Source organism: Hermetia illucens, chromosome 6 (assembly GCF_905115235.1).
Source record: "Hermetia illucens chromosome 6, iHerIll2.2.curated.20191125, whole genome shotgun sequence".
NCBI classification, from domain to species: domain Eukaryota; kingdom Metazoa; phylum Arthropoda; class Insecta; order Diptera; family Stratiomyidae; genus Hermetia; species Hermetia illucens.
The window spans coordinates 52,573,245-52,595,927 of NC_051854.1; the positions used below are offsets into that span (position 1 = coordinate 52,573,245).

A 22,683-nucleotide genomic window follows, 5' to 3' on the forward strand; every position below is an offset into this window, starting at 1 on the left:
TAATTTACAAAAAATTGTATTTTATTTTTATGATTAATATTTACTTACAATTTACAATAGCATAGCTATTTACATTTTATTATTGATCATAAATTCCTTAGAAATTCACTCTAAGAATTTGATTTGCCCAGTTGTTAAATTGGCCACGAAAAAAATCCTGCATCAAGCAGACATTTCTATCCCCCACCAGCCACTAAATCGATTATATGGCCACGTAAAATGAATCGCGAGTTTACGAGCAACCCAAGATAACAAATAGGCAAATCTATTGCAAGAATACAAACGAGCGTAATAATCAGCGCAACAACATACCAGAATTTCTCTTGACAGTCATTTCAACGAAAAATCACAAAAACAAAAATGAAAATTGTTCAAGTCTTTCAGGAGAATACAAAATAAAGTCACTTAAATGTAATCAAAGATGAAAAGTGTCTCAAAGAATTTATCCCAAGATTTCTGTTGGTTTTCAATACTTAAATTCGTCTTCTTATTATTTATTTTTGAATTCATTATTGTGAGTGCTTACAGTCATAAATATCATTAGAAGTGTCGAAAAATGGTTCTAGCTTTGTGATTGTAAAATGCAACTGAAATGGGAATCGAAAGGAAATGATAATTTCACGAAAAAATTCATAGCATCTGCAACTAGGGAGGGCAACGGCGGTCGAGTCGGGGGAATTATTTGGTATGTACGACAGGCGAAAGGCGGGGACACCTCTCCGAGGGGACACTAAATTCAATTCAATTGATATTTGGGCCCAGCTAATATTTGATTGTCTAATTTTCAGATGAGATCGACAGTGAGAATGATGCCAGATAAAGTATGTGTTTGACTAAGAGTAACGAGTGATAATTCAAGTTCGAATTTGATAGAGAACAAATGACTCGTCCGACCACCGTTGCTATTTCGTTTTTCTATTAAAATAATTGCCATCGAATTTTCTTTTTCCATTTTTTTGCTTATCCGTTTTAAAGCTATTTACAAACTCCACAGAGACTCTCTGAATTTCCGATACCGTCACGTCTCACAGGGTTCCTATACTATATTTACATAGTACACGATTCTCTCTAAATATTATAAATAAATAGAAACTAATTAAAATGGAACTTAAACTGGAACGGTGATCCATGCTGGAAGTGCTGAAAGGGATTGCCGCCACGGAAGCCATGCTGATTGCCCTCAGGGTCGAGGGGATCCTCGCCATTGTCAAACTGTTGCCGTTTCTCAGGATCCGTTAGAACTTCCTTAGCGGCTGCAATATCAATAAATTTCTTCTCAGCGATTTTCTTCTCGTCTCCTTGAAAGTTATCCGGATGCCATTTTTGTGCGGCTTTTCGATATGCTTTCACGATTTCTTGTTTGGTTGCTGTTCGTTTCACATTTAGAATTTTATAGTAATCTCTTCGTTCGGATTGCTTTTGAAGGCGTTTCGCTTTTTCGATTCCTTCCTTGGCACGATGAAGTGTTTCGTCGATATCTAAGGCCGCTTGGTAGTCGTGAATGGCGTCATCAAACATATCTGTGCCCAGGAAAGCCTCAGCACGATCACAGTATACGTTAGGGTCCTTTTCGATTTCCAAGGCTTCCCTACATCTCGAAACGGCTAGTGTGTATTGCTCGTCTTTCGTGTAGCAAGAACACAATAGCTGCTTTGCTCCGAAAATTATCATTTCTATATCTTTTTCTAATTTTAATACCTTTTCAGCGGATTCAATACAATCAGTGTAGCGTTTCTCTTCTAATGAGTTTTGTGCTTCCGAAAGGGCCTTCTCGACCTTTTTCAGTTTCTTATAAAATGGAAAACAGTCTTTGTGCTCTGGATCAAGTTTCAAACATTCTCGGATTTCCTTCAGAGAATCAGTCGCGTGTCCTAATTCGTAAAGGAGTACAGCTAGCTTATAATAACCAGTGGTACTGTCTTGAGAGAGGCGATTTACCGATCGCATGTCTGAAACAGCTGCCAACGAGTCGCCGTTCTTTACATGGCATTTTGCACGGGTTTCTCTATACAACGCTGACCATGGCGAAATTTCTAGTAATTGTGTTAGCAGGATTATTGCAGTGCTGTAATCCCCGCGCGAAATCACATCCTGAACATCTCGCCATTGTTGTCGAGCGGGCTGTATTCTGTGGTACTGATAGCCAATTTCCTCGTTGTAAGGATCCTCATCGAGCTGTAGACAATCATTTATACTAAATTAGTCAAGAACTAGGTAAATGCAAATTAACCGAAATTCTATTCTGAATTCGTACATTGAGATACAAATGAAACGTGTAAAACTCTCAACCTACCACATCGCGAAAATCTAACTCGGCATGATCGTAATCTCCCATTTTCATGTAAACGGACGCCCTATGAACTCGAGCGGCCATGAAATCGGGTTTCAACTCTAATACTCGTGTGAAGTCATTTAGCGCGAATCGCGCTTTGCCTAATGCTAAATATACAGTTCCTCGCTTGAAGAATGTCAGATAGTTGGTTGGATCCCCCTCTGTGAAAAAATAAAATATGATTTGAATTTTCAGACACATCTCAACGTTGCGTTGATCTATTTTTATAAATATCAAATTTTACGCATGAATAAAATGGGCAGCGTTGCTATTCAATGAATGACTGGATTTTGAACAAGCGTGGGGGAGACTTACCTACGGCTGCGTGATAATGCGATAATGCATCTGATAATTGGCCTCTTGCTAGTAATTCACGTCCTAATTCTAAGTGATTTTCGATTTCAGATCGTGATGCGGTTTCAGCTCCTGGAAATATAATGAAAGGGAAACATTAGCGGATTTAGATTGTGCAAGTTGATGTTTCAAGTATTCTCGATTATTTATAGCTGAATAGAGAGTAAAATTAATATTGTAGAATATTCTCCATCGTACATTTTTAAACGAGTTTTTCTTAAACTCCATGAGTAATCCATGTCATTGGTTATTCCTGTTTTTTTAATATAAAAAGTAAATTATGCGGGGGTCATCATATACAAAGATATTTCGCTGAAATCAATGCATAGTTAACTTAGTTGGTCAAAAGATATCGCTACGATTTCAAAAATAAACATTTGATCAAATCAGTCGTTGCAGTAAACAACTACGCATTCATTTGAATAAGAAAACCTTCAGTGGTCCGAAATCCAATCGCTCAAAATCGAATGAGTAAACAATTCGTTTCATACGATATCTTACGAAGGATAGAATGAAGTCAAACTGATAACGACCTCCCAGCAATGAAAAGATTCAGTCTAGACTGCTAAATTTACTTCAGAGATAAAGTTTTGAACTGGAATAAAAAGTACACAGAAGGGCTTTGAAATTAAAGTGTTGACGTAGAGACGTAGAGTTAACGTCGTAACGTAATGGTATACACACTAGATAAGACCTGTATCGAAAATGCAGAGAAGAAAATCATCTTTCGAAGGGCTGCAATAAAAAAGCTTAGCCTATTCTTTATAGAACAGCCAAGGAAAGCAATTGAAGGTGGTGCTAAGTAAGTTCCGCAAATGAGAATTTAGCTCCCTCAGGGATCGTCAACGATCCTTAACGGGTCGCTTACGATACAGGGACTGGCGTCCCCGAGGTGACCGAGCAAGTAGTTCTGACCCCCTAGCTGGCAGGTATTATACCTGCGTCTTAGGTAGTAGCCTCGGAAAAGTTTCGCGGTGAAGAGCGAACTGCTAATGGCCGATACACGCCGGGGCACATGGAGCCGTCGGCAAGTCCTTGTCGATGGGCTGATGTGAGCCTAGCAAGGTGGTAGTTGTGGCGTGTGAGCAACAACAAACCAAACGAGGAGATAGTGGAAGTGGAGAGTGAGTTGGCTCGCAGTACGAAAAGGCGCCGTTCGCCCCAGCGTCCAGCGAAGGACGCAACAAATGTTGAAATACCCGACGAGACATCGGGAGGCGCAGATGGAGAGAAGGACTCGCAAAGTGATGGGGCACCTGCAACGGAAACAGGAACCCAGACCATACCCCGCAGTGCTATAATTGCGGAAAGAGGCACAGTGGAAACTGCCGAAACTAACCAAATATAAGCCGAGTGGGAGGACTGTCGACTACTCTGGCGCAAACTGAAGAGGAAAGGCGCGACAGTTGTGAAGCGCATGCGATCTGCGACGTTCCTCCAGAAAAACGTCGGCAAGGAGGTGAAAAACGAGCTGATGGAACTGAAGGAGCTCCTGGACAGGATTTCATATTATAGGCGGACATGGAAAATAAGAGAAAATCCGAAGGAAGCAGAAACAACCGCGCTTCCCGACGAGAACACTACGAGTACCAAGCAGGTCGCTTTGGTTTCCAGCCTGGAACCCACGTGTTCTTTGGAAATCCGAGACTTTGACTGTCTCACAGAAAAGAACGAGGTAGAAAAGGCCTTCAAACGCGAATGTCCGGATTGGTATCACCTCTGCGAACTCCCACACCTGTTGGAACTCTTGGAACAGCTGGTTCCACGCTGGAGGGTACTCCTGGGGACGGTGGCGCGGCAGCTGACACTGTCGTAAATTCAGTTATGAACCTGATAACGACGATCTGCGGAGCCTCCATGCCCAGGAAGGCATCGAGGCGCGGTAAACATTCCATGTATTGGTGGACAGTGGAAATCGCAGAGCTCCGGAAGGAGCGTCACAGGCTCCGACGTTTAACACAACGTCTAAGCGACGGGGAGGAGACATGTATCATAATGTCGGAGTGCAAATCAGATGGACCGCATTGTGCACCCCATATTGGATGACGACGTCGGCGCGGAGAGCGCAGAGGACTGTCCACTTTTCTCTATAAGAGAATTGGAACAAGCAGTCCTCTCTATGAAAAACAAGAAGGCACCAGGACCAGATGGTATTCCAGCAGAGGGATCACTGGTATTCCAACACCGGCCAGACCTACTGCTCGGCGCATTCAATGCTTGCCTGAAAGAGGGCATTTTCCCTGCTCGTTGGAAAGTTGCGAGACTTGCGCTGATCCATAAAGAGAAAGGCAACCCCGAATTGCCGTCTTCATACCGCCCACTATGTATGCTTGACACCGCTGGGAAAGTGCTCGAAAAGCTCATCAGAAGTAGACTCGCTGAAGCGAGATTTATCTCCCCGGCAACGGAGGCATATAGCCGCCGAACTGGCATTGCTCCTCGTGACGCTTGACGTCAGAAACGCCTTGAATTCCGTAAGATGGAGAGACATTCTAGGCACACTAGACAATACTTTCAACGTGCCGAACTATCTCTTACGGATATTGAGGGACTATCTGAGGAACCGCTCCCTGCTCTATAAAACACTAGAGGGTCAAAGGAGGATGGTGGTCATGTCAGGGGTAGCACAGGGATCCATCCTAGGGCCGGACTTCTGGAACGCTACCTATGATAGTCTACTTAAACTCGACATGCCAGAAGAGTCGCGCATGGTCTGTTATGCAGATGATGACGCGGCGCTTGTTGCTGGACGCACTGTCGAACAGGCGCAAAGCAGTCTCGGCATATTGATGCGACGGGTAAGCGGATCGACTCATGGTTTCAACCTTGCACTGGAAAAAACCGAAGTACTCATCCTGACTAAAAAGGGAATTCCGACCCTGCGTCCCATATCGTTCGGCGAGCCGATAATCGAGTCAAAACCAGCGGTAAAGTACTTCGGGTTGACTCTTGACCCAAAGATGAGCTTTTTTGAGCAAATCAAAGTAGCAGCGAACAAGGCTGCAGCTGGAGTTTCGGCGTTAGTGGCAAACTTTGGGGGTCCTATATCTAGCAAGCGACGTCTCTTGATGAGTTCAACGCAGTCTGTCCTGCTCTACCGCGCAGAGGTATGGGCTCCCGCTCTTAACAAGGAGGTATATCGTTAAAGTCTCGCGCAAGTAGAGAGACGGGGAGCTTTGCCGATGGCGTCTGCGTACCGCACTGTCTCTAAACCGGCCGCGGGAGTGATCCCCGTTGCCCTTCTTGCTAAGGAGCGCCAAGCCATATACAAGCGCCAGGGAGATGAGTCAAGGGAAGTGGTTGCTTTGATGCGTTCCAGGATTATTTTAGCTATTATTTTTGCGACGGATGCCTGCAGATAGTACTCCAATTGTTACACTCAAAACGGGTGTTCTTCTTTGGAATCGTAACGATCATCCCCTTCCTCCACTCTCTGTGAAAGATCTCGGATTCCAAAGATTTCCGTACGCAGATCTGTAGGTGCAGCGATAAAAAAGAGGAGGAACATCACCGAATGTGGTACGGTTAGGAACCATGATAAAGTGTTCTTTCAACCCGTTCAATAGCTCGCCATCATGAAGTAGAAGTCGACCGTTGACGTCTTTCACAAGACTATCGAAAGGTTTGCGACCATAAGCAACTTCTTTCGTGATGCGGTATACACTTCAAACTCTTTCGTTCGCTTTCACGTTTCTGTAGTCAGGCAAATCTTATTACGCCCCTCCGGGACGTGGCTGACGAGCATTTTTGATGGCACATCGATATTCCCAAGCGGGTCACTCAATATATCTGCCATCCGATCAGCAAGACAGCTCATACAAGCGGTCGATGTTGAACTTGGGAGTCGTAGCTTTCCAACCCTGGAAGAGAAGTGGCGGACATAATACGCAAGCGAAAGTAAGCGATTATCAGATGGTGATCCCTTTCGAGGCGGACGTCAGCGAGCCAGTGGAAGTTGCGCCAAGACCGTGTTTCTCTATTATCATACATATCCAAGCAAGTTCTTGTCAAATTCCATCTTGACATTCAAATCACGAGGGGAAGTCTCCTCTGAACTGCGTGTAATTGCTCGTAGAAAGCATCGTTCTTTGCTATATCGGAAGTCTCCGTTGGTGCAGAGCACTGTATAATCGTGATGCTCCTTAACTTGGACAGGAATCTTGCAGTCAGAAGTCTGCCAGAAATCAGGTCAAGAGAGCACATATTGCAATAGCCACCAGGGACAACAGGCCTTTTCAGAGTACAAAAGCATTAGTGTGGCAAAGCAGTACTTTCCAGAGTCCCACCATCTTTCTTCGCTTGGGCCTAAAATGTCCAGCTTATATTGTTGGAATTTCTGCTCGAGTAGGAAAAAGTAAGCATTCTGAGAAATAAAGGTTCAACATTTTCAGATTACTAGCTCACAAATTTCTATCTCTTTTGGTCGCCTCTTATGACAAGCAGGGAAGACTTTGAGTGTATTTTACACGCCAAATCACAAGACTGGGAACAACTTACTCCCTCTTTTTTTAGTCCACGAAACCCTCGTTTGGGGCTTAGCGTTCAAAGCTTCAAAAATAAGCGAAGACGGGGTTAGGGTTTCGTACCGATCCGACATCAAATCCAGGCGGAAAATGAAATTTGAATGTAAACTCGCCACACTTTTCTACAATAATCCGCAAGATTTTGATATGATTCGTACCAAATGATCCAGAGCAGATACCACCCTACTCCTTGCCAATCGAAAATTCAAGCTGTTCATTAATACGTTTCAGAATTATTTTAATTAATATCTTTACGACAAGGAAATTGTGACCCATCTTATCAGGCCGATAAAGGCTGCTTCTCCAAATAGAAATGAAATCATTTCCACCATTAGTACAATCATTAAAGCCGAAAATTGGGTGCCACTTCCGAATTCTTCAGTCAAGATCGATTGACACGAAATTCGGGATGGGGGTAGAGAGTGTCCTAAGAAACAAAACTTTTATGATGTCGAGGTCCGCCTCGCACTCTATATCCTCCAAATTTTCAGAATGTGTTGCAAGGGGTTAGATACAGTGGATTCTCAAAGGATTCGACTTACTTTCAATTCCAATTCAAGTGATTACATTATTTTGATCATAGCTCCATTATTATTTATTCCACTGACTTCTATTCTATCTATCTCATTTGAAAGGCCTTTTCAAGCACTTTAAAAGAGCTTTAGATCAATTTCCAGCAAAAGTTACTGATTTTGCGTTATCTGACCTTGAAAGTATTATTTTTTTAGACATTACGAATTTACGAGTGACGAGCCATAACTCTGTCCATATTGTACCTACACAAAAATGAAAACATTCATTGGAGCTATTTTCGAAAAACCGTTGAAAAACATGCATTTTTTCGTTGAAAAAACGACAGGTTAGTACATCAATAAATCGAAAACTACTTGTACAAAAAATTTTCACTAAACATTTTTTGCTTAGAATCGATCATTTAATTGATTTCTGTAGTTATTTCGAAAAAAATTTCCACCCCAGAGGGGGGAGACGCTATATAACTTTCGTTTCTTATGCTACTCTCTACTGCCACCCCAAATTTTATGTCAATCGGTCTTGACTGAAAGAACCTGGAGGTTGGAAGCTTTAATGATTGCACTACATCAACCTATACTACCCTTTGACCAACCACGATTATGTGATATAAGCTGACATAGTAACAAAACGTGAAATGGCAAATAATGCAAAATCTAGAGCTAGTAATATACAACATTCATCGACGATTACCTACTTTGTCGTGGTGAGGGAGCTCAGTAAGAAACATCCTCCACGAAACGGGCGGTAATCGAAACCCCAAGCTAAGGTGTGACTACCGTGCCGAAGGCTGAATGGTCACAGGGGTTAAGATGTTACCGTAAACAGTGAACTCTGGGTACCAGGTGACCCCCAGTTCCAACTAGCCTTGTCTCAGCAAAAAGGGGCTCTGCCGAGATCGACTTACTTTATCCGATAAAATTGAGGCCATAGCAATCAATTATGAAAAAAGAAAAAAACATAAACCTATTAAGCAAACACAATTAAACCTCGATCGTGGCGATCCAATCCCGAGTGAAGGGGCAACCGTAAATTCATCGATAGAGAACCTGAGTCTAGACGCAGATTCCCCACTTACTCAGGTGGGAACCAATCCAATTGGAACCCAGTCCTTAACGGACGAGCCGAAGCAGGCTCCTTCTGTCAGCACTCCTGACCCCAGGCTCCAATCGGCGCCACCTGCTGAGGCTAAAGTCTTGCCCATGGGTAAGCAGCTGTCCACGGACAGCAAACAGCCTTCGGGCAAACCGCCTCCGGGCAAACGGCCTTCGAGCAAACCGTCTTCGGGCAAACCACCTCCGCGCAATGCACAACCCAAGAGCTGTGCTAAGATTGAAGGGAAAAAAGCGTTCGGAGCACCTGCGGCTAAGGGGAAACCGAAGCGACAGCGGTTCTCGGACGATCCTAACTCTTCGACACAAAAGGCAGCAAAAAGAGCTCGGCCGGCAACGGCTAGGCCTTCATTTGCAGCCAAGGCTCCGATGGATGGGTCCTGTATGACGACTCTAATCCATCCGGCTACGATACTCAGCAGTGCGAACAGCTTAGGAGGAAACTCCTCCGAGCTGTAAGGACTGCGTCCGCGCAAGGCACTAAGCTTTGCTTTGAGTCGGTAGGTGTATACCGTAAAATGTTACGGCTGAACTTTGCCGACGAAGACACGAACGAGTGGCTCAGGCAGTACTGCTCCTCCCTCAACGACGTGTGAGAGGGTGCGCGACTGACCTTAAAAAGGGTCTCTGAGCTTCCATCGATCAAAAAGTGCTTTCTCTGGCTTCCAGAAGAAGAGCGAGATGGTCCTGGGGTTCAGGAACAACTTGGTGTGCAGAACAACCTCAACACTCCGGGAACTTTTCTCACTGTCGGCGTTCCCGAACCAGATGTTAAGAAGGTTCGGGAAAAATCGGGCTGCGGGCTCTACTAAGGACTGGGGACCGTCACGTTACAAGTTTCGGCTCCTAAAACCATTGAAGGGGACCTGCAGCCCTCGGCATCTTCATCTGAAACGTAGATGAAGTGCCACATTTCCCAAATAAATTTGCAGCATTGTAAAGCGGCGACTGCACTTATCAGTCGTCGGATCGATACCTGCAAGACATTTATATGCCTCATACAAGAACCGTGGATTGTTGGTGTGGAAGTCAGGAGCCTAAACTTCCAACATGCTGACCTATTGTATGCCAATGGAAGCGATCCACCCCGCACCTGCATGGTAGTCTCAAAAAATTTCCAGGGTAATTTGGTTAACGACCTCTGTTATAGTGACACCACATCGGCTAAGTTAACCTTAAAAAGTCAACAGGGAGATAAAGAGATACTATGGTGCTCCGCATATACGAAGCAAAAGACGTTCCCAGTGGAACATTCATCAGAGCTATCCAATATGCAAAAAATAGAGGCATGGAGGTAATAGCAGGATGTGATGTCAATGGTCACCACATATGCTGGGGAAGTTCGAACATCAATGCAAGAGGATCAAGACTACTGGGGTATCTAGTAGGAACCGATTTGCAGATCCTTTATTTGGGTAATGAACTCACTTTCTTCAACGTGGTCAGGCGAGAGATCATCGACATTACGGTGGCATCTCCTGATATCGCGGCTCTGATCGGAGAGTGGAGAGTATCAAACGATATCACACACACGGATCATAGACGCATTGATTTCGTAATGGGCATGGGTCCACCCGGATAGCTGAGTGGTTAGAGCACAAGGCTGTCGTACGGAAGGTCGCGGTTCAAATCTCGCTGGCGGCAGTGGGATTTGTATCGTGATTTGACGTCGGATACCAGTCGACTCAGCTGTGAATGAGTACCTGAGTCAAATCAGGGTAATAATCTCGGGCGAGCGTAATGCTGACCACATTGCCTCCTACAGTGTTCTGTAGTGTACCGTTACGGTCTTGAATGAAGTGCTCTAATACACTTCAAGGCCCTGATCCAATATGGATTGTTGTGCCAACGATTATTATTATTATGGGTCCACCTCCACCCACTCCATTTCGGAGTCCGCGGAAGACAGATTGGGTGATGTATAAAATAGAATTGAGCGCGCGAGTCACGATCCCTGGGAAGCGCATCAAATCCATTGCTGGAATTGAGAAGACAACCCAGATGATCATAATTACCATGAGAGAAACTTTCAAAGAAAGCTGTCCACTCCAGATGCCAAAGAAGGGTAAAACACCATGGTTGAACTCGGATTTGTCAAAACAGGAGAACGACAAGGATGCTTCTCAATCGTGCTCTGAAGGGTGATTCAGGCGTTTCCTGGAATCGCTATAAAGAGGCACAGAAGGCTCTAAAGAAGAGCATAAGATCGGCTAAACAATCACCATGGAGACGCTTTTGCGAAGAGACTAACTCTCTTGAGGCAACCTCAAAGCGGATCCTGGTCAAAGAGCGTAGCCAGAAACTGGGATATTTACGTTTACAAAACGGGAGGTACACAGAAAGCGATGAAGAAACGGCAAACCATTTGCTTGAAGTGCACTTCCCAGGCAGTATCCAAATTCTAATCTCGGGGCCAACAGGTGCATACAGCCCTCAACCGAGAGAATGGAATCTGGCATGCAAAGTAGCATCACTGGAGCGAGTAAAATCGGTATTTAACACGTTCCATACATACAAGTCTGCAGTAATAGAGGGAATGGATGCCCTGGGTCTACATATTCGGAATATATATCTTGCATGCCTAGCACACGCTTATATTTCAATTAAATGGCATGTAAAGGTGTTATTCATTCCCAAACCAAGAAAGCCCACTTACACAGACGTAAAAAGCTTTCGACCGATCAGTCTAATGTCCTATCTGCTAAAAGGACTAGAAAGACTAGTAGATCGGTTCAGAAGGGATACACACATTCCTAAGTGGCCACTTCACCATAGGCAACAACGCCTACCAGAAAGGCAAATCCACGGAGACAGCACTCTATTGAAGCGGGATGTCTCAGGGGCTGCCCGGGGAGTGGTTCTCTCTCCAGTGTTATGGCTCTTGGTAATGGATACCCTGCTGTGGCTCCTGGAAGACAAAAAAAGTCTTCGTGCAAACATCTGTGGACGATCTACTCGTAATAATTACCGGCAAGTTTGCGGACACAGTAAGTGACACCGACTGCGGCACTTGAAGCTATCCTAAATTTACCCCCCATTCACTTGGAGGTGAAACGGAAAGCAGGCCACGACGCATATAGGCTCGATACCATTGGGGTGTGGAAAGGCGGCCAATCATACGATCATGCGTCTATCTGGAAATTCGTTGAAAAACATCCGGTAGCCCTGATACCGACCGATCATATGCTTTCCAGATTCGTTTTTGAAAAGACATACACTGTCGTAATCACCGAAAGAGAAGAATGGTCGACAAATGGCCATGAGTCTTTTCAGATTACAGACCTAATAATCTTCACCGACGGGTTAATCATGGAGGATGCAGGGGCGCAGGGGTGTTCTCGGAGAATCCGATTATAGAACTCGCCCGTTGTCATCAGATGCTGCTGAAACTTGGCCGACTGAACGAAACATTCCTGATGTGGGTGCCGGGGGACTCTAACATCGCCGGTAAAGAGGAGGCTGACAGACTGGCTCGCCGAGGGTCTGGATTCACAATGGTGGGGCCAGAACCAGCTCTTGGAATAATAATAATAATAATCATTGGCGCAACAATCCATGTTGGATCAGGGCCTTGAAGTGTGTTAGAGCACTTCATTCAAGACCGTAACGGTACACTAGGAGGCAATGTGGTCAGCATTGCGCTCGACCGAGATTATTACCCTGATTTGACTCAGGTACTCATTCACAGCTGAGTCGACTGGTGTCCGACGTCAAATCACGATACAAATCCCACTGCCATCAGCGAGATTTGAACCGCGACCTTCCGTAGGACAGCCTTGCGCTCTAACCACTCAGATATCCGGACTACAGCTCTTGGAATCCGACCATTTAATGTCATGTCTATTCTGAAGGGTGAAATTGCAAGGATTCACGCAACCGAGTGGATAAATTTGGACTCTTGCCAGCAAGAGAAAATTCTTGTAAAAGAGCCTAGGGCCACTAGAGCGGCATTTTTGTTGTCCCTTAAGAAGTGGGACATGAAAACCCTAGTAGGGCTTTTGACGGGATACTGCCCCTTAAATTACCATATGGAAAAGATTGGGGTAGTGGTTTCGGCTATGTGCAGCCAATGTGAGGAGGAGGAGGAGACGGCCCTGCACTTTTTATGCAGCTGCCCGGCATCGTCAGATCTCAGACGAAGACACCTTGGCAACGTTTTCTTCAAGGAAGAATTTGCATACTGTCTGTCTCTGAGACCACTCAGATTCACTAAAGGCCGCCGTAGGCGGGAAACAATTGAATATGCGATTTACGGGGATAGTACAATGGGCCTAACAATGGCCTGAGTGCTCGGAGCTGCGGCTCCCCCCAGTAATCTAAACTAAAACTAATATACAACATAGCCTAACCACAATCATCTAAAAACTTTAGCTATATCTAAACTTGTAACACGTGTCCTGCCTTTTCGGACAGGCTCCGACACAATTGTGCTGACGTGTTAGCACAAAACGTATTGAAACATACGTGGGTTATCTAACCTAACGAGTCTAGCAACACAGGGCCCAGTGCCCAAAAACCGAATGGCAACTGGCACACATAGGCCAAAGGCGTACGATCATCGTGGGCGGGACCAGAGAACTTAGCCCTCTCTGTTAGCCTGCCGCAAAATCGTGGGACGACTAAAGTCTACAACAACAAAATATCGTTGGGATTCCTACTCGAATTGTAAAAAGCGAGCATTCTGAGGTTTCATACCGGTATCAAGGTCCGATATCAAATCGGTGCGGTCTTAGTGTCTGTTCAAATCTCCCACTTCTCATCAAAATCAAAATGGATTTCAAGCGGCAATTCACCAGGACATTTTACAGCGATTCTCTATCAAGATCTCCGCTTGACGTTTTATCATCTTTCACGCGCAATTCGCTTTTTTACTGTTTTCACGTTCTCGTTTCGTTTTTTCGTTTCTTTTTCTCATCCTGCTTTGTGTGGGCAATAAAATTAATCAATTAACACTAATCTTTGTGTTTTGTTTTGATATCAACTCGTTCTCACCCAACCGTGAATTTGGTTGAATCTCGAAAGAATTCCGGTCCCAGTATTTTCAAAGAACGCATTTTTGGAACATTGTTTTTGAAGCGTTTCTCGAACATTTTTTGGTCCGTCGAGCCGGATTTGGGCTTCTTTAAGCTTGCACTTTGTAAGAAACTGTGTTGAGTGAAGTTTGTGCCTTGAACTTCGAGTTTTTGCCGAGTACTCCGAACTATTTATTGTAAAGTGCGATTTTAGACTCAGTGGTGCGATCCTGTGAGTGCGCGTGTTACAATACGAAGAACATTTGCAGTGATTCTCAGTTTTACCAACTTTTCAATCTCATCAGATAACTATGGCTATCACAAGGAGGAGGAAACCATTTTGTAGTATGATGTCCGAATTTCCAGATATTAGACGCAGATCAGCGGTTTCATCTGGCAACATCTCGTGCCCTCTGCATTAACTGTCTGGGTATGCATCAAGTGAAAGATTGCCGCAGTACAAGGCGCTGTAAGATTTGTCGCGCCCCACATCATTCAATGCTGCACCACTCCCGCTTCTTCAGCAAGCCGTCTCATCAGAACACTCAACCCGGCTTAGCTAATCCAACAACGTCCAGCAGCCAGGAAAAGGTAACACAAGATTGACCTTGGTGTAGTTCTCATCAGTCAGTTCAAACTGACAGCTCATATCTCCAGGATTTAGCGTCATCATCTCACATCTCAACATCATTCAACTCAGTGCGAAAGTCTCATCAAAACCTCAAATCGGAAATCATATCTCGTCCAACTGCTCAAGCTCTCATCTTAACATCGTCACGGAATTCTCATCCAGTAAGACTTCTCATCGATCCAAGATCGGAGATCACCCTCATCTCTCAGGAACTCTTTCGCACTCTCAACCTCTCTGTCTCGAATGTCTACATTCCAATTGTTGGAGTAGGCAGTGTCTCATCTGGAGAAACAAAAGGAGCTGCCACCACATTACATTGTTCTCAAGATTCTCAACTCAACAGGCAGAGTTCAACGCACACATTCTCGCGAATCTCACCGTCAAATTGCCGTCAGTCGAAATATTCGCAAAGAGTTGGCCTCATCTTCATAATCTGGAACTAGCTGACCCAGATTTCCTCTCACCTGGCAAGATTGATATTATCATCGGTGCAGACTTCTACGGCAAAATCTTAAGATCTGGAGTTAAATCCAGTTCACCAAATGAGCCTACGGCTTTTAACACCATGTTTGGATGGACAATTCTTGGTCCAGTCATTGGCTCATCATCCAGTGCACCTTCCCATACGGGTTTTACCATCTCAAATGAGCAGCTACATGACAACATCTCCAAATTCTGGGAAATTGAGGATGTCTCGTCTCATCGGGAGGATTCGCTCAGCGCCGAAGAAGCAGAATGCGAAGCACATTTCCAAAGCACACATACTCGCGACAGTACAGGTCGGTATGTGGTGCGCCTACCCTTCAAATCGAATGCTCCACAACTCGGACAAACGAAGCATATCGCTAAAAAATCGCTCAATAGGCTCATCAAACGCATTTCTCACCAGCCTGAGTTTTTTAAGTTGTACTCAGATTTTCTAAAAGAGTACGAATCGCTGGGTCACACGAAAAAAGTCTCAGAAGATAAGTCATCACCTACTGAGAGCTTTTACCTTCCTCACCACGGCGTATTGCGTGAAGATAGTGTTACCATGAAGCTGAGGGTCGTATTCAATGGGTCCTGTAAATCAAGTACAGGAATTTCACTCAACGATACGTTGCATACCGGTCCGAAACTTCAAGCAGACATTTTCGATGTACTGCTGTATGTAAGGCAGTACAAATTCATCTTTACAACGGACATTACCAAAATGTTCCGTCAAATAGATGTTCATCCAGATGACTGGAAGTTCCAGAGAATACTTTGGACGGATCATCAATCAAGCACCAGCGAGCCTGCAATGTACGATCTTGCAACCGTTACTTACGGTACAAAGCCAGCGCCATACTTAGCATGTCGCGTTCTTAAACAACTTCTCAGCGACGAGGGCCACAAGTTCCTGTTAGCAATCGAACCTTTTGAAAAGGATAGCTACGTCGACGACATCACTGGAGGTGCTGATACTCTCTCACGTCTCAATGAAATCGCGTCTCAGGTTGAAGCGCTCTGTCTCACCGGGTGTTTTCCAGTAGCGAATTGGAAAAGCAATCATCCATCGTTCTGTAAAGTCAACTCATCAAGTCTAAGCAGCAATACATCTCACCACTTCGATGAGTCTACGTGTAAAATTCTCGGAATGTCTTGGAAATGTTCTCCGGACATTTTGACTTTTACAGGCCGTACATCTCAAACTTCGGCCATTACAAAACGCATCATACTCTCAGAAACAGCTCAGTTGTTTGATCCTCTTGGATTAATCTCACCGGTCATTGTTCGAGCCAAAATTCTGATGCAGGACTTATGGCTAGAAAAGATTGGATGGGATGACCCACTAACTCCTCAGATAACTCATCGTTGGAAAACGTTCAGGAGTGAATTGGTTGATCTCGCAAACCTCAAAATTCCACGCTGGCTAAATCTCACATCTGACCTCTCACACGTCGAGATACACGGATTTTCAGACGCATCACAAACTGCAATGGCTGCAGCTGTATACATCAGAGTTTCTCATACAAATCAGCAATCAAAAGTAACTCTTGTTTGTGCAAAAACTCGAGTTGCTCCTCTCAAACGTCTCACAATTCCACGACTAGAATTATCTGCCGCATTACTCCTCGCGAAGCTCATCTCACGCACGCAAAAGGCTCTCAACTTGATCAACGTGCCAGTTACTTTGTGGGCAGATTCATCGGTTACCCTCGCATGGATTAACAGTGATCCCACTCGTTGGAAGGAATTCGTTAAGAACCGAGTACGTGACATTCATGAAATCTCACCCTCAGCAGTGTGGAAATTCATCTCCACCAAGCAGAATCCAGCTGATTGCGTCGCGGGGTTTAAACCCCTCTCAACTCATCAATTACTCTCTATGGTGGTCAGGTCCAGATTGGCTAACCAAACCCTCTCACCATTGGCCTTCATTCTCACCACTTGATGTCTCTCATGAAGACATGGAAATGCGATCGTCTGCAGAACATGTCGTCTCATCAACTCCATCTTTGCCTTTGGATCATCTCTTGACTCGGCTACTTTACTACGTGCAGTAGCAGTCTTCAAACGGACACCAGACTCCAAAATTAGCATCTCGGCTCTCACTCCAGCGGATTTGCAAGCGCCTCTCACCCACTGGATTCGTACTACACGACAAGGATACTTCGCATCAGAAATTCGTATCCTTTCCCAAGGCAAACCTCTTCCCAAGTCTCATGCACTATCACGTCTGACAGCTCGCATTGACCAAACTGGACTCTTACGAGTCGGTGGTCGACTTCAGGACTCTCAGCTTGACGAAGATAGAAAACATCCGCCTATACTTCCGAAAGACTGCGTACTGTCACATCTCATCATCGCCAACGCTCATTCTCGTACTCTACATGGAGGAACACAGCTCACTCTGAACTACATACCTAGATACTGCTGGATCATCGGAGGCAGAGCCCCGATAAAATCACTCATCCAAAAGTGTATCACCTGCACACGTATACGAGGAATACGTGCTCAGCAGTTAATGGGCCAACTTCCTGTGAAACGAGTACAGCCCTCATTGGTGTTCGAGCATACGGGAGTTGACTACGCAGGACCAGTGTCTCTCAAATATTATCAAGGACGCGGAACTCGAACCTACCTGGATTGTCGTCTTCATATGTCTCTCAACATCTGCTGTCCACCTCGAGGCTGTCGCGCATTACAGCACCGAAGGATTCCTCAAGGCATTTCGCCGCTTCACTAGTCGCCGTGGGATTTGCAAATCACTTACTAGTGATTGCGATACTAATTTCAAGGGTGCTGACGTCACTCTTCAGCAACCTCTCAACAGCAGTGTACAAAAATCGCAGCATTTGCGCCAAATTCTCGCAAATGACGGGACCCAGTGGAAATTCAATCCACCTGGAGCACCACATATGGGTGGAAAGTAGGAAGCAGCGGTAAAATCCGTAAAATACCATCTGCAACGAACGATCGCCGACACGCTTCTCACCTACGAAGACTTCTCGACGTTCCTCGCACAAGTTGAAGCCGTTCTCAACTCACGACCGCTGAGCGCTCTCACTGAGGACCCAGATGATCTCTCTGCCCTCACGTCTGGACACTTCATTCCCCTCAACACCATTCCTGAGCCTACACTCACCGATGTACCGACTTCACGCCTCTCTCATTTCCAACGGATCCAGGAACGTTTACAATATTTCTGGGAACGCTGGTCAGCGGAATATCTGCAGTCACATCAGTCCATTTCTAAATGGAAAACATCGCATCATGACATCAAAGAAGGATCATTGGTTCTCATCTCTGATGAGCGGTCTCCTCCATCAAAGTGGCCGCTCGCCAGAGTTATTCAAACGCATCCCGGCAAAGATGGTCTCACTCGAGTGGTAACCCTCAAAACTTCAACCTCCACATATACGCGACCAATTTCAAAATTGGTATTATTGTCAGTCTCAACCACCGAGGGAGATTCTCAGCCTCAGGTCTTATCAAGTTAAACCTCTCCAACGGGTGGAGAAGGTGGGGAGAATGTTCAAATCTCCCGCTTCTCATCAAAGTCAAAATGGATTTCAAGCGGCAATTCACCAGGACATTTTACAGCGGTTCTCTATCAAGATCTCCGCTTGAGGTTTTATCATCTTTCACGCGCAATTCGCTTTTTTACTGTTTTCACGTTCTCGTTTCGTTTTTTCGTTTCTTTTTCTCATCCTGCTTTGTGTGGGCAATAAAATTAATCAATTAACACTAATCTTTGTGTTTTGTTTTGATATCAACTCGTTCTCACCCAACCGTGAATTTGGTTGAATCTCGAAAGAATTCCGCTCCCAGTATTTTCAAAGAACGCATTTTTCGAACATTGTTTTTGAAGCGTTTCTCGAACAGTGTCCCTCAACCCTTACACAAAATGAAATTTGGATTTAAACTTCTCACAATTTTCCGGAGGCTGCTCCTCAGAACAGAGATAAAATCACGCAACTATTCCTTTCAGAGGTTTCAATTTCAGCAGAAATTTTCACTTTTATTAAAATTCTAAGAATCAGAGATTAAGCGGGAGAAGTAGAGTATCCCTAAGACTCTTAAGGATACTGGTTTTAAGTAGCAAATGTATATTTACGTACCCCCTCCCCTCGTCGAGTTTTATCGTACACAGCAAGCCCGTTAACTATAGTCTATAATTGTTTACCAGTTTTCTTATTTTATTTTATTCAGATTAAACAATATTTAAGGATAGACTACCAATGCTGTTTCCCTCTCTAATAAAATAGTCAGCGGTCTTAATAGAATGCTAATTGTCTGATTGCTGTCTCAAGAGTGACCTTGGACGCCTGATCAATTCACACCATAGATGCTGTCAACTAAATAGTAAATTACCGGCAAAGAGGCTCATTACTATTCATTCCATCAAATTGGCGAAGAAGATACGTAATCAAGTAATTGTTTACGTCAGCTAGCGTTAGACACTTTGGCAGTTGTAGTCCACTCTTCAGAGCCATTTGCCGGCAACGGACAAATTGAAGCAAAATTTCTGCGTTACCTTCACCATCTGCCGGGCTCAAAGTAAATGCAATCTTTCGTTTAAACTTCAACAAAAGTCGAACCGAAAACGAAGAAATCTAAATTTGATGTCGCTATCATCGTTTCATCAGATAACGGAGCGAAACTGCTTTCTGTTCTGTGTTATCTTTTGTCTACTGCAACCGTTGAGCATTGTCCAGCCCAATAGCAGATCGACACGTCCGCGATCGTTGTTGTGGAACAGATACTGGTTAGACGTAGCCGATAAGCAAGGCAAACCTTCAAATCTCCAAATACGATGCAAAGAAAAAGCAAAGACACCCACAAGGTGTCTGCAAGCATAGGCTTACGTGGTCAATCCGTAGTTAAAATGACGTGATCAGGCAGAATCTAAGCGGGTTTTGTTTGCCGGAGATTTCACCTTCTGAATGCACTTTCAGCCATCCGAGCATCAACGCCCAGCTGCAGACTGCAACAGGTGCAAGGCCGCAGTCGGTGGCTTGCAATTAGCGCCTTTCTCACGCGCAGATGAATGAACTCTCACTGCTGCCTGCAACTGAACGACTTCTGGGTCATTTTCATTGTTTTTCGCTTCCATTGAACAATTGTGAGTAAAGTAAATTAACGAGACAACCACAACAGAGCAGTGAGCATTCTACCAAGGCCGCTCTCCGGCCAAATTTACGAAATCATTCTAGGAATGCGTCTCTTCGCGACAGTTACCTTCCATGAACAATTCTATTAATAACAGGACGAGGCACGCGGCGAGCTTCTTCTCGCCCAGCTGCATGAATTCACTGGCACGCAAAGTCATTATTATTCTTGCAACCGCTATCCACTTCTCGATGCTTTCTCACAAACGCGTTCTTAACTTTACGCGACGGCCACAATTTGAAAATTTTCTCCGGTCACACTTGGTCAATGATTCCAATATAAATTTTCAGTCGAATTAGAAGCAAAACAACTCCGAGACTATATCAAAGAGATTTGGACATTTTTTCGTTTTTATCCCGTTCAAATCGCGTGGAAATCTCTTATTGGAAATCTTCGCGTGAACTATCGACGGCAAATGACACAGTGACACACCGCCAATCTCGTTGCTTTGATTTTTGTAGTGGAAAAATGACACACGTCAAAAGTGAATTCTTTTCGCGGGGGATAGTGAGGCCGGGCGAGTGTGTGGTTACTTGGGAGTGGAACAGGGATAACTACTACGGCTCAGATGTGGTCGATGCGGATTGGTCCAAATCATTGACAGTTTTTGACAGCTGATTAGATTCCGTACGGATTGTGTGGTGGGTGGAGAGGAATGAGTGGATCGTGGTGAAAATTGATTTTGAAAATTAGTTAGGCTGGACACAATCTCAACTATGATTTTGTGTGCTTATCCGATGTTATCTAACTGTCAATAAAAGTGGTCCATATATACACCCTCTGACAAAACTATAAAACATGCGACCAGAAATGAAAAAAACTTCACTAAACGTCGTTATGTAGGCTTTTTTTTGGAAATTGGTTGTTTGTACTTCAATAGGCGAGTTATATGGAATATAATGTGAAAGACAAATCCACGATTGGTCAAATTAAAATAACATTTAAACATATCCGCCGAGAACTCTCAGTAACATCGACACGTATGCAGAATAGAATATTTCTGCATGATTTGAACCGGACTGTGAGAGTCCCAGGACATCAAAGGAAACCGTGAGGGATTTAGGTACGATACCTGTAGCTGACAATATTATGGGAACTACAACCATGCTCGAGACGCCAAATTTCTTCGATTTCCCAAGCCAATGGCTCAAAGTTCACCTTCTCCACGTATTTCCGTGCAATGTTGCTATTATAGGGGATAACAGTTCATATCAGTAAACCAGACATGTTCCCGTGATCAGCCCATGCTTGTATGCAAGGTTTTGGTGAATCATCTTATCACCTCTAACGCCGAACCACAAATTCTGCACTGCTCGTTTTCCACCCGCTCTTTCATTATGAGCTTTTTATAAGCTCGAGTGGCGACCACACCGTCCTGAATGGCACACATAAATCCCTTCGTCTCAGCAAAGAGGTTCCCAAAACACAGCCATCTGTTCGACAAATGACTGCTGCGATAGGCCGGTCAAGAAAATGCATCCAATATTGTAAGAAACAACATGATCGGATCGAGAAACAAGCTTCGGAAAAATGCTAGGGCGTCCACATCAGTCGACACGGCTGGATGGGCCCCGGTCCTGTCGAGAAAAGGACAATGGTTCTTGACGCATGGACGGCGTCAGGACATGAGTAAGTTAGCCGGCTAGACCACACATATACCCCACAGGAGATTTTCGATCTTTGCGATCTCTAGCGTGCTTTCCATCAAACCCTTCGTCACAACGAAAGTTAAGCAAGAGGGCCGTAGATTGAGACTCTGGCTTGTTACTTTCGACGCCTCTTTCGAGTTCAACGATCTCACACGAATAAAAACGATAAACCACAGCTTGGTCCGCTTCGAGCGAATCATCAACAAGAAAAATCTGCAGCGCTGGCAGGGCATACAGCACTGAACTGCCACCTCCAATATCGCTGCTTCAAATGTGACGGTACACACGGACCAGGTGAGTGCCAAGACATCGAACGAAAGTCCCGAGTGCATGAACTGCAGTGCAAGCGATTACGCTGCCTACTACCGCAAGTGCCCATACTTTGTCAAAATTACGATGAGACGTAACGCCAACAAACGGACCCCTCCATCCCAGACTAACCCGATCCAACCCAGCAAACCTCGTGCGATATCAACACCCTCTTTCACTCGGCCATCCGCTTTTTTCGTCGACGGCAACCCAAACGTACCGACTTCCCGAACACCCACCAACCCAACTGTCCCTGATCTTCGGTAATTTACTGAACAATCTCAACAGTTTATAACGATGTTCAAGACGATGATAAACTTCCTGGCATTTAATTAGGTATTTAATGTTAGGATCATTGAATTGAACATCAACCCTTTAGTCGATCGGGCTCGTAGGCACGAATTCTTTGGTGTTTCTCGGCGAGCACTACCCGCAAGTAGTGTTTCTGTAGGAAATCATCCTGCACTACCGTCATAGTCCCGCATTTCCCAATTTTAACTTCTTTCGAGCTGACAAACACCATCCTAACCAAATCCCAGCACGTCTCGCCAAAAGCTTCGCCGAAAGCAACGAAATATTAGCCTGTGACAAGT

The 22,683-nt window shown here is 44.7% G+C and overlaps 1 protein-coding gene across 1 annotated transcript; it reads right to left on the minus strand.

The window, feature by feature from the left end:
* Positions 1–20,691, minus strand: LOC119659113 (dnaJ homolog subfamily C member 3). Its single transcript, XM_038067035.1, has 4 exons — positions 20,202–20,691; positions 2,648–2,758; positions 2,294–2,493; positions 1–2,175 (listed from the first exon to the last, which is right to left on the minus strand). Exons 1-4 carry the CDS (start codon positions 20,290–20,292, stop codon positions 1,093–1,095), a joined length of 1,485 nt encoding a protein of 494 aa, XP_037922963.1. The 5' UTR covers positions 20,293–20,691; the 3' UTR covers positions 1–1,092.
* Between the last annotated feature and the right edge of the window lie 1,992 nt (positions 20,692–22,683).